Raw genomic sequence first — 13,710 nt, 5'->3', positions numbered from 1 at the left:
GGGACGACAGCGACGCTGCCGCGTGGTCACATATGCGCAATATGTATACATTAGGCAGGTTTTTTTTATAACTTTTTTACTATCTTCTTACATACCCTCTGAAAACTTATTTTTTCGCTATAAACGAAGCCTCGTGAAACTGCGTGGAACTCGGTAGCAAAATTCTAAAAGATGATACTCGACCGGTTAGAATTTTTTCAAATACTCTAACCGAAATATCTCGAAAACTATACAAGTTGGGAAGCTGTTTTTGGTTTCATTTTGTAGATAATCAAATTTTCTATGATAAAGGTTGACATTAGTGTGCACCTAAATATTCGTCTTGTATTTGATACATAGGTTGAAAGTTGATGGATTGAATAAATGAGTGAAAATCGCTTATCAACTTTGTTATTGTTGGGATTTCTTTTACTTGTCGCAGAATATTTCGTTCATTTCGTGAAGACAGTTTTCGTGGTCGGTCACTTCTGTGTGAATTTCGGAATATTCCTGTATTCAAAATTTTTTTATAGTACTTTTCACTGTGAATCGACTTCTCTGCACAACCTTAAGTTTGCAATGTCTGCATAAGAGTTGTTCTGATTATATAAATTTAAATAATTTAAACTTACCAAAGATTAGTTTCATGTTGTTTGTAGTAGAGAAAAAATGTCTCTTCAATTGACCATCACTCGACGAAAATTACCCAACATTAATCCTCCGACGGTTACTAACTTCAATATAATATATAAATTTAATGCTATTTTTATTTCGCTTAAACTCGTTTCGCCACATTCTCGACGTATATTTCTAACTTACCACCTCAAAACGAACTGCCTGACTGACAGCAAATTTGATACTGAATACAAAGCCTTTGCAAACAATCGTTGACGCTGAATAAACCGGTTCAAGCGTGCTTGTTTCCAATGTTGCATCGTAAACTTATAAGTGTACGAATATTTTTGTCCCTGCTATAACAGCGACTTGTCTTCAAATTAGCTACTCAACATAAGATAACAATTAAGTCCGATTCTAAATGTCCAAGCGTGAAATAAAATAGTACACATTTGGATAAAGAAATTGATTGAAAAAATTATTCTTTATTTTATTTATGTCCAAGACGATTTCATTTTGTCTGAACGAACGTATATATAGAGAATTGAGGGTCGCATAATTTAGAGTTTTACGTTATTTCGGTTAATTGTACACCGAGGATTTTGACTCGTCAATTTCGATGTTGACGTATGTACATATCTCTAAATATTGCGAAAAAGGGCTTAACAGCCCTACTCTATACGCAATTCTGAACGAAAACGCTCCATGCATTTTCATTTGACGCAGAAATAAAGAAATGTCACGAATTTTACGAATTTACTTTTACGATTTCGTAGAATTCGTGCTATTTCTTTATTTCTCTATCAAATGAAAATGAATTGGAGTGAGGTAGTGGACGTCGATATTTGGAAATATGATAGTGAGCTGCCTATATTCTCCATAAAAATGATTCAGAGCATTTGTTTTTATAATTTTAGTAGTGAAATGGAATCGTTAGAATGTCCTAGCTGATGAGTTTATAGAATATATGCAAACACGAATGTGTTATCTACATTCTTTACACTGTTATGTAAAAGAGAAGACAGAAAGGTACGAAGTAAGGTGAAAATGCTTTTTTTTGGTTTTTTACCAATACATCTATTGTATTTTCCGTTTAATTGAAAAAAGTCGGTGTGTCTATAATAATCTAGAGACTCTACTTCTCTGAAAGGCTTAAATGAGAGATTTTTCTGTTCCTTTCAAATAGTATGTGTATAATATTTTCATCCATTTATTTTAATCGTTTCAGCTATTTTCCCATAGTTTACATAATCCAAAGGTTTCTAACAAAGTCTGTCATCGTTTTCCTTTTCTTTTTTTTTTTTTTTTATTGACATATGTGATGTAGTACAGAACGGGGTTCAGAACCATGATTCAGAACTCAGAAGCAGAACAAGAAATTGACAGGACCGGCACTTAGCAGTCTGAGCTACTAACTGCTGTTTCATATCGTATAATTGAAAACATAAAAGTCAAAACTTAAACATGACAGCATTCGAAGGTTCGTATTTCATGATATTTCTATTTCTTGCGAACCTTTATCGTACCACAATTGTCGGCTGTACAGATTAGACTCGGAGGTTAGGTTACGTTCGCAAACTCCGAAATTCATTTCGTCTGAGGTGAATTTTACTATCACAGTTTCTCAATTTGCCCTAGGACTTACACACTGCATAACTAATACACGTAAATGACGTCATTTGGACCTATTGAACCATTCAATATGACTTTTTTATTACACCTGCACGACAAGTGCAGCTTTGCATGACAGTTTAGCAGAGCAAAAGCAGCCAATCTTATCTCAGTGTTGTAAAGATTGGTTTGCACATATGCAATCCACAATTGTTTTATTTTCGTCCCTTGGGAGCTCACTTTTGTTCCTAGGGAGATGAAATTGACCACTCGCGTGCTGCAAAACTACCACGCAGAGCCCTACCACTTTTCACTCGTTATAAAAACTATTTTGTGTGAGTCGGGCTAAAAGTTAACGATCGCAACTCGTATGATAGCTGCCCCTGCTTCGCTCAGGTACAAACTGCACATTTGTCGCAATCGCAAACTTTCATCCCTTGCCACACGATATACTATTTACCTCACATTACGCTCTAAGCATGCATAACAGGCTTCTTTTAAATAATCTTCTCTATATTATTTTTGTATGTTTATTCTGATATCCAACATGTAATAACTACTCATTTCTTTTTTCTCTATACCTTTCAGAAATGGGCGTACTGCCTGAGATAGCCAAAGCAGTTGAAGACATGGATTGGATGTAAGAATGCTCAACTTTTGCACCTTTCATGCCTCTGTTCTACTTATAATAAAAAACAAGCACATTTCATACATGCGATGTCACATAAACATTAGGAAAATAATTAATTGTAACATAGTAGTTGTCAAAATCTGTACAGTTTGTTACAGAGCTAATTACCAGTCACTTCACTGTCTTTTATGAATAGACCAGTCAGTAATCCTTGTTCTAAAAGTAATTTCCGATTGGCAGCCCCATCGTTTTACTGAAAGTTTGGAAGAATCTTATGTATTCTATAGATTAAAACAAATCTACAGCATTTTAAATTGTACATTCTCAATTATAGGTTGCCAACAGATGTTCAAGCTGAAGCGATTCCCCTAATTTTAGGAGGAGGAGATGTATTGATGGCTGCAGAAACTGGTAGTGGTAAAACTGGTGCCTTCTGTTTACCAATCCTTCAAACTGTATGGGAAACTCTGAAGGATATCGAATCTGGAAAAGCAACGACCTCCAAAGCCAGTCCACAGTCCTGTAAATTGCTATTTTGCTACCAATATTCTCTAGAGTTTATGTACAATGACAAGAGACAAGCTCTTTCGTATTAGCAATATTTTCTCTTTGATTTGAAGTAATGCAGATAGTCGGCATTTCATCCATGTAATTGACAGATTTTAAAGTGTCTTCCACGTAACATATTCATTGTCTGTAAGTTTTTATTTCAAAGCCAATCATTAGAAACTTAATAGATATTTTTTTCTGTACCAATGGTTATGCGTCTTTGGTGTATAGCCACTTTTTGCTCGCTGCTCAGTTAATAACCTGCAACCATCCTACACACGAATTACCATGGCAGTCTATTCCACATTTGCGCACTCGAAAATTTCGTCATCTTCCAGCCCCACACTGGACGATGAGTTTATTTGATAGGGGCCGAGCGCTTGCCGTTACTCCGGATGGTTTGCGATGTCAAAGTCGTGAACAACGCGAATGGCATGGCTGTCGTGCAACCAAAGGTGTACAGGGTAGTGGGAAATTCTATTATGAAGCTACTGTGACTGATGAAGGTCTTTGTCGTGTTGGATGGTCTATGCCACAGGTAACACTAGCATGATAGGGAAAGAATTGAGAAAATCAACTCACTGTCACGAAAGACCCTGTCGCAATAATTGAATACTGATCTCAAAATATGTGTATACTACACGTCTAGTTCAAACATATACGCAAATTTCCATATTTTACTCAATCGTCACTATTTTACAATCTCAGCTTCCCCTCTTGCAACAATCAGTACAATAGCAAACTTAGATGTATTTACATAACAGGCAAACTTGGATCTGGGAACCGATAAGTTTGGATTTGGTTTTGGTGGAACTGGTAAGAAGTCGAATGCCAAGCAGTTTGATAGTTATGGAGAGCCGTTTGGGATGCATGATGTGATTGGCTGCCTGTTAGATTTAACCAATGCTGAAATTCGTTTTACTAAAAATGGTGTTGATTTGGGCCAAGCGTTTTCTTTGAACGCGCAACAAAAATCTTCCATATTCTTCCCCGCGGTTGTATTGAAAAATGCTGAAATGGCATTCAACTTTGGAGCTCAACCCTTCAAACACTCGCCACCCGAAGGCTACATCGCTATTTCCGCAGCTCCAAAGTCTTCTACTCGAGACAATACTGTTTCCGGAAATAGACAAAGTGGTGTCGATAATTTGAAACCAGCCAACAACGCTCCACAGACCATAATCATTGAGCCGTCTCGCGAATTGGCTGAGCAAACTTTCAATCAGATACAAAAGGTATTTATGCTGCAATTTAGAGTTGGTAGTAAATCCATTCCTTCACAGTTTATGTATTTTTAATACAAGAAATTTAAATACATCCTTTTCGAATATTGTCCTAATTGCCCTTAAAAAACTCAGTTTAAGAAACATTTGGATAATCCAAAAGTACGGGAGCTCCTGTTGATTGGAGGAGTAAATGTCAAGGAACAGATTTCTGCATTGAATTCGGGGATTGATATCGTTGTGGGAACACCTGGCCGATTAGAAGACCTGATACAAGGTGGCTACTTGTCTTTGACTCATTGCAGGTAGAAAGCCGAATATCACTTAATGAATGTGCTGAAACAACAGCAGAGTAAGTAATAATCTTGCAATTGTCCACGATGCAGATTCTTCGTGCTCGATGAAGCTGATGGCTTATTGAAGCAAGGATATACCGAGCTTATTGATAGACTGCATCGACAAATTCCAAAAATTACATGTGATGGTAGAAGATTGCAGATGATCGTCTGTTCGGCCACTTTACACGCCTTCGAAGTTAAAAAACTCGCGGTAAAGAGTTTACCAACCTGATTAATAAGAATAAAACATAATTGCACGAAATTGTCAAGATTTTCGACACACTAGGCGCAAAATGCAACTTTATTGAAGATATGCATGTATTTCAGGATCGTTTGATGCACTTCCCAACCTGGGTTGACCTCAAGGGCGAAGATGCAGTTCCAGAGACAGTCCATCATGTCGTTGTCATGGTGGACCCCCAGAAAGACAAATCCTGGCAGTCGTTGAGAACACACATTCGCACGGATGGAGTACATTACAGGGATAATGTCAAACCAGGAAATAATACCGCAGGTTGTTATCATTTCTGATTCACTGTCGAGACAAAAGAATTACAGCATCCAGTACATTGAAATTAAATAAATTGATCAATCTCTATGTGAAAAATACGATAATAACTGGAGACCTGATTGCTTACAGAGACACTTTCTGAAGCTGTTAAAATTTTGAAAGGAGAATACTGTGTCAGTGCCATAAGAGAGCACAAGATGGACCGTGCTATTATTTTCTGCAGGACTAAGATCGATTGTGATAATTTGGAGTCTTATTTAAAGAGTATCGGCCGTAATGAGTTTACATGTGTCTGCCTTCACGGAGATCGTAAGCCACAAGAGCGAAAAGCGAACTTAGAAAAATTTAAGCGTCAAGAAGTGAAGTTTTTAATTTGTACGGACGTCGCTGCCAGAGGATTGGACATTACCGGTCTTCCCTTCAGTACGTACCTAGGGTCTTTCCTTCAAATAGACTTGGAAGCAATAGAATTTCTGTCATAACTGAAGAAAAAATAAAAATACAATATGCTATATTTCAAGTTTATCGTAATAATTGCTTTTCGTTTTCTTTGCAGTGATCAACATCACCCTACCAGACGAAAAATCAAATTACGTACACCGGATCGGCAGAGTGGGTAGAGCTGAACGAATGGGTTTGGCTATTTCTTTAGTAAGCAGTGTACCGGAAAAAGTTTGGTATCACGGCGAATGGTGTTCCTCCAGAGGCAGGAATTGCAGCAACACAAATCTGACTGATCAAGGTGGCTGTTGCATCTGGTATAACGAGCCAAGAGTACGTGTCAAAAACCTGTAGAAAATTCTGATTGTACCTACAATTTTTTTACAACTACAACATTATATCGCTTTATGAAGAAAAGTCCGTACGTTATTCTAATTCTAAATCTTGAGGCTAGTGATTTTAATTATTGTTCACAGTACTTGGGAGAAATTGAAGATCATTTGAATGTGACAATTCAGCAAGTAGGTCCAGATATCAAGGTTCCTTTGAACGAGTTCGACGGTAAAGTTACTTACGGAGAAAAAAAAGTTAATAGCGGTAAGTGCAATCGATTATTTACGTTTAGCGTTTTTTTCCCCTTATATTTGCCATGTCTTACCTTAGTCAGACTATTCGAAATCTTTATATTTCAGTTGATATAATGACATAAAACTTCTCACTACCTACCTAATATTGTCTAATAATTTAGTATTGAAATTATTATTCTAAGAATGAAATTCTTATATTTGTACATTTTTCAATAATTTGAACTCATTAAGCTGACGTTAAATGCCATACTTGCTTAAATGAATGTATCTTTGATTTAACATGAAACCGGCATGCTAACTTGAAATTGAATTCAGGAACTGGATACCAAAACCATGTGGCACAAATGGCTCCAGCCGTATCTCAATTGGCAGGACTGGAATCAAAAGCACAGCTTATTTATTTGAGGAGGCATATGAATGTTGGAAAATCGGTTTAGGACCTCTGGAATCTGATTATGAAATACTCATGGCAAGTAATTCGAGGTTCCATGCGCAACCTCTGTCAGAGTGTACAGGAAACAGTTTATGCTATTCTATTTACTCCACAAAAATTATACCAATGCTGCACTAGTTGTTAAAAGTTTAAGTTCCTTGCACCACGTAACTGTAATTTATTATTTTTCAAGATAATCAGTTTGTTTCATAACTTAAACTCGAGTGCTTTCCCGATTTATCTGATCCGCGAGAAAGTGAATATGTTGGATATACACGCCATTGTGTACAATTAAAATAAATAAAGTCTTAGGTGACGTAATAAAATCTATGAATGTAATCGCATTTCAATGTGTCCCAGTGGTACTCTCGAAATTATTGCTTAAATTAGTTAACGATAGATAACAGTTAGTTGAAACTCATCACGAAATGGAACGACAGGATACTGTACAAGTATTAGTAATTTATATAAGACATACGGTAAGTATTTATTATATTATAATTGTATGATCATGTGTTATTATTATTATATTATTATTTTAGTTACACAAACTATGTATGGTACAGTATGGTTTGTTGTGTTGCTTTTGAAATATAATATAATTTTTTGTATTATTTAATATCCTCATAGAATATTCTAAATGACTCTTCGAAGATATAATATAATATATGATAATTTACATACAACTTTTCGGTACATCATTCTGAACGCAACGATAAACAAATACTTTATAAACTATTATAGTTATGTTATACGTACATGTATATATATATATATATATATATATATATATATATATATATACACATACGTACATATGTTTAATGTATGTATGCATATATGTATATATATATATATACGTCGTTGAATCGTAACGTTTCCTTCCTGCTACAAATGTAATTCTGTATAATTTAATTATATAATTTTGTAGCATGTGCTGTTCCACGTCTGATCATTTATACTCATTAGTCTCTCGTATCTTAGAGCTAGAAGTTTATCAGTTTGCGCATTTAGTTAGTACAGTACAATAGTCTGTTACTCTGTTTAACGAACTAATAATAATCATAATCATAATTAATTGTAACCTGTTAGTGTTTCAAGTTCATGTAAACTTTTATATTCAGACAATCATCACAGAATATGAATGAAATTTGTTATATTATTTATTTATTTATTTTTATTTAGTCTATAGATCACGATCAAAATCGTACCACCTGCAATCATCCCCGCGCACAATTTTTTATATTATATTATTTTAATATGTATCCTATAGCCGGTCTGGCATTTCAATTTCAGTACGAATTGCAATATGTATTATAATATATTGAAATAGCCTCGAGGTGCGAAAACCGTTTAAAAATACAGAATAGACTATAACCACCCGCCCACGATTGCATATAACTATTCACTTTCAGTAATTAAAATTTCAATCTCCCTTTCCATTCAGAGCTCAAAGCTATTTCTCCCTTACTCCCACATTATTTCTATATTATTTGTTCCTAGATAGATTTATTTTACTAGTATTATTCATTATTTATCATTTTCTTTAAATAGTTTTTAATCAATTTTCAATTTAGTTAATTTGATCTAAACATCTTTCTAAAAGACACGCAACAATGAATCGAAGGGATCGACATATCTTATATGTGTACGCCATTTTATTTATGTATAATCTACAAGTTTACTAACTTGCTGAATTCAATTTTTTTTTTTTTTTTATCTTCTTTAAATATACATATACATATATGCACGACAAAACAGACAGCCTGTACAAAAATTTGTTAATTGTGTGTCAATATGTTCGATGTATATACATATACCATTATATAATAATGTCATATATATGTATATACATTATACATGCATACATTACCATTTACTTGTTTAGTTTTCATTACGGATAATTCACAAACAGCTAAACAGCAAAAGATAGTCATTCCATTCACACTTTCGAAATGAGAAATGAATGTCGCATAGTGAAGAGATACCTTAAATTTTTTGTATATTCTTGTTTTAAATGATCTTTGACTTTCTCCGACAGCCAGCAGCAGCAACAGCAGCATCATCATCAATAGTATTTGCAGTAGTCTGCCAGCTTTCTCACTAAATTATATGTTGTACCCTTGCACACGAAAGCCACAAATATATACCTATTTATGTATTGTGATTGGATCGTATAGGTAATATGCCAAGGAGCTTAAGATATATTGGAATGAGAATATAGTCGTGCGAGAGGAGAGATACAGGATGGAGATACGAGTTTCCGGCTCTCCCAGTGTAACACATGCAGCATGAATTTTCTTGCTTAAAATTAGCTGCAATAACATTTCAAATTCTTGTTTGTGAATTATACCTATATGGCTTTCGGCGCACTGCAAGATACACGGATCGGATATATAATTCAGCTGACACTAACATTATTATTTTAACAAATAATCAGTATACGTTACAGGTTGTAATTAAAAAAAAACTGATAAGAAATATACACATATAGTACAAATAACGTTATAGTTTGACTTAAAAACTCAGATTTTGATTTTAATCACAGATTTTCTTTTCTTTCCTTTTCCATTCATCTTATTGTTTCTGCTGCACTTATATGCGAACGACTATTACTGATGTACCAGACAGGTACATTCACGGTATTCCCGGCTCATTGATCATTAAAATACAATATACGATCCAAGATACTGAAGCATCACGATAAACACAGCGTGTCTTTGCAGTTTCTCTCTACGTGTTGCTTTTTTCAGTCTGTCAGGTGATTGTGAATGAAGACTAAACAAAACTAAACTGTAGGTATCAGTCAGCTTCTTTCACAAAAAATTATAATGAAACGATAACAATTGAAAAGGCAAAGACAGGCGTGAGATTGTCGCTAAGCATTTGATACGTCATTGACTGGTTCATCGGCTTGGCCATAATAGATATATTATAGGTAAATGTAACTGTATGAATATATAATACATACATACAGGTCTCGTTCTTATTTATTTCTCTCTTTTTACCATAGCATGCACAATTGTAATTGCAGGCAACAGCATCGAGAGAAATTATTCACAAGGTATTGTAGGTCAATTCAAGTTTTACTGTACTACACATTTTACAATTGCCCATGAACACTTTGAGCGAAGGGATGCTACGTATGTAGATACCACAGCACAGCACGCCAAAGGCTAGAATGAATAATTAACCGTATGTTTTTGAGATTTTCTTCCGAGCTCTACCACTTTGCACACATATAAATGCAAACATAATTAACGGATAGTTTTGCAGTGCTTTAAAAAAAATTACCAATTACATCATCGTATATTACGAATCTCGTAATCATATGCGTGCGATGACTCTAGTGGTCCAATCTGTGACCAAGTTATTACCATATAATAATTTTTTTCACAATATTTACTCGTCATTAAGTATTGATTTATCGCGACATTTTTTCTTTATCAATTGGTTTATTTTTCTGTAATTTATTTCGATTCGTCATCTTACCGTCACATAGCAAGCTCTACGTATGCACAAGTATGGATATATATGTGTGTGACGAATTGAAAGAAAAAATAAAAATTTGAAATTTACATGATAAGAATACAGCAATATACAATAATAATTATAATTATAATGATAATAATAACAATAATAATTACAGTAACATATTACATGTAGAATGACAATAATAGTAATAGTAATAGTAATCAAAAATTTATGCTTTACCAGCTATCTTATAATCGTGGTATACAATTATTGTGTATCATTATGCTTGGCAAACAGGATTCGCAACCATATATTGCGATATCCCACTGTCAAACACGTCGAATCTTTAGTAATAATGGCAATAATAATAATAATAATGCGTGCGTGTGTGTATGCTATAACATAGTATTTACTATACAACAGATGTGCTTTGAAATAATATTATTTAGAAAAAAAAAAAAGAAAAAATTATACATGTATATTTGGACACACGGCGGTTTGACTTTATCACAATTTTTACATATATATGTAAATACATACGTACACATGTTTACATATGTATGTATATTAGGGTGTTTCAAAATAAAAAAAAATTTCGATTTTCTAGTGGGCCACACCTGAAATAGTTAGTTTAGGTAGAAACAAAAATTCTGGCGAAAGCTGAGCATTGTCGGTTGAGTGGAGGATCGGGCACATTTGATTTTTAATCTTTTTTTCCTTTTTATCAAATTTATGATGGATCAGTTTGTGTCTTAAATAAGATGCTCCTGGAACTCTTTAGTTGATGTTTAATAGGGACCCATTGTAATGGCAAATGTGTAAATATTGAATAAAATATTGAAATCTGAGTGAGAAAATGTTTTTCATGTATTTTAATTGAATAATAATCAGAAAACCCGAGAGACGTCCCTATTAAATATCAACTAAAGAGTTCCAGGAGCATCTTATTTAAGACACAAACTGATCCGCTGGCAGCTGTAAAGACGAAAAAAAATTTTACTAACAATTATCCATCATAAATTCGATAAAAAGGAAAAAAAAGATTAAAAATCAAATGTGCCCGATCTTCCACTCAACCGACAATGCTCATCTTTCGCCAGAATTTTTGTTTCTACCTAAACTAACTATTTCAGGTGTGGCCCGTTGGAAAATCGAAAATTTTTTTATTTTGAATCACCCTAATGTATATAATTACTTTGCTCTGAAAATCCTGGCTATTATATATATATATAGTATATTCCTCTAATGAAAAATCAATACTCCTTTCTTTCAATTTATACATTAATTACCATTTATATACTTCAAAATTAAAATAATAATTAATTGTAACATGTGACAATGCGTGACGTACATACGCATACATAAATACATACATACATACATAAGTTTAATGCGCGTCCACCTGAATTTTCAGTTGCATATACATAGTACAATAATACATAAATATATCGTGTATCGTTAGTGTTGGTAGAGATATTACAGAAAAATACTTGTGCGATCGACATATATGGGCTGTTTTAAAACATTGGGCGCAAGGCGGTGTATGTAATAAGTATATATATACTATACATATACAACAACAACAACAAGAACAACAACAACAACAACAATGGTAGTAATAATTATGATGATGATAATAATAATAATAATAATAATAATAATAATGATGACAATGATAATATTGACGACGATAGTAATGTGTCCAAAAATTCACCTTGTCAATTACTTGATTTCAAGACAAATAGAACGGTTTTCAATTTATAAGCATTTATTCCTACATTGACTGTTATTTTCTTTACTGTTTCTTACATGGAAATTACTTTGCATAACAAGAAACTCATAATGTCAGTTACATAGTACCAGTGATAGTAATAATAAAAACAACAGTATTAAGAGACTATTAACGGTTCAGTTAGTTCTAATTTTTCTAGTCAATTGCACAGGTTTGCTATTATAATTGAAACTTTACGTGATGATTATAATTAAAAAGTAGGTTTATTACAAACGGTTTGTATGATTTAATATATGTGTATGTATATATAAATATATTTAGGTAAGATTTCATACTATATGCATTCATACTTTCTTTAATGATTTCTTTACTCTATGTTTCAATGATTTTTCCATTTATTCTGATACATTTTTAAATCCAGGCATGTAAAATTTCACTAAACCTTCATGAGACGATGGTGAGAAAGGGGCAAATGTTTGTGAAATAAATTATCATGCGGTTTTCCATGCAGACTTGCAATGATTTCTCTAGTTATACATCTGCCTAACGAGAACATGATCAAATTACGAAGAAGTCCCAGATTACAAGATAGAAAAGTTTTGTCAGATTTTTTTTTATGGAAAATCCCATAAGTGTATTGTATTTTATGCCTAGTTTTCTTATACAATTTCGTTCCCTTGTGCTCATATAAAGTTAAATATTTTCTCTTCCATTTTTGCTTGGTAATTGATCGCTAAATGCGCGGTTTTTCTAACAGCTTATACACATACTCGGTATGCCTCTGTAGATGAAAGTGTGATTTTTTTTCTTTCCTTTTTTTTTTACAAAACGTGAAAATCAATGTTAAAATCTGAAAATATATATTTTGTAAAAATAAAAAATACTCTTGGCAAATACTAATTGTATCTAATATGCAATCAATATAATGCTTTTGTGCCGAGTGGACAATCAATATTACCTACAATATGTATGTATCTATGTATATCTTATGCGCGTTATGTTAGTTATATGTATTTATGGTATCATATGTATGTAGATGGAAGTTAATGAACGAAGCGAAAACGTTATAATTACGGTGAGTTGAAGTATAATAAGAGAAATAAAAAAAGACACTCGAATATAATGAAAAATATCCATCTATTTAAAATGCAACAAGACTCTACAAGATGTAGGTATATATCTGATTGTGATTCATCACTTGCACATACATCGTACTCGTATGTCATCAAATAATTCAAAAGAATAAGGATCATTACAATAAATTAGCCTCACCACGCTCGCTTATCATAGTGTGAATTTTTTTTTTTTTTTTTGTAATACACGGCTTGAATTCTATTACAATCGTACATATCGATTGTATTCAATACGTAGGAAGTTTTTCGAGCGCGGTGATGCGTTATCGTAACTGATTATTATGATTATTAAATATTCATTCATCTCACATTCAATCCTGTTAGTGTGTTATACATAAACCTATACGCGAAATAGATATATTAATGTACTATATATACTTACATACGCGCGAGTTTGATGTACAATATGCATATACCATACGTATTGCACTGTTATTATTATATTAGAATTCT

At 33.3% G+C, this 13,710-nt stretch overlaps 1 protein-coding gene across 3 annotated transcripts in view; it reads left to right on the top strand.

The window, feature by feature from the left end:
- Positions 1–1,945: 1,945 nt before the first annotated feature.
- Positions 1,946–13,710, top strand: part of LOC124300926 (ATP-dependent RNA helicase Ddx1) — a 32,758-nt gene continuing 20,993 nt past the window's right edge. The window contains exons 1-12 of one of the 3 annotated variants that reach the window (XM_046755428.1): positions 1,946–2,074; positions 2,794–2,845; positions 3,171–3,358; positions 3,724–3,923; positions 4,150–4,620; positions 4,744–4,913; positions 4,995–5,157; positions 5,274–5,460; positions 5,587–5,880; positions 6,014–6,231; positions 6,375–6,495; positions 6,801–7,248. In XM_046755428.1, the coding sequence (XP_046611384.1) occupies positions 2,059–2,074; positions 2,794–2,845; positions 3,171–3,358; positions 3,724–3,923; positions 4,150–4,620; positions 4,744–4,913; positions 4,995–5,157; positions 5,274–5,460; positions 5,587–5,880; positions 6,014–6,231; positions 6,375–6,495; positions 6,801–6,922 (2,202 nt within the window). In that variant the 5' untranslated portion in view covers positions 1,946–2,058 and the 3' untranslated portion in view covers positions 6,923–7,248. Of the gene's footprint in view, positions 2,075–2,176; positions 2,196–2,793; positions 2,846–3,170; positions 3,359–3,723; positions 3,924–4,149; positions 4,621–4,743; positions 4,914–4,994; positions 5,158–5,273; positions 5,461–5,586; positions 5,881–6,013; positions 6,232–6,374; positions 6,496–6,800; positions 7,249–13,710 lie in introns of those variants that run through there. The other 2 variants (XM_046755429.1, XM_046755430.1) reach the window with 2 other exon arrangements.

The sequence above is a fragment of the Neodiprion virginianus genome, chromosome 3 (assembly GCF_021901495.1).
Source record: "Neodiprion virginianus isolate iyNeoVirg1 chromosome 3, iyNeoVirg1.1, whole genome shotgun sequence".
NCBI classification, from domain to species: Eukaryota; Metazoa; Arthropoda; class Insecta; order Hymenoptera; family Diprionidae; genus Neodiprion; species Neodiprion virginianus.
This window is presented reverse-complemented; position numbering and strand designations above follow the sequence as displayed.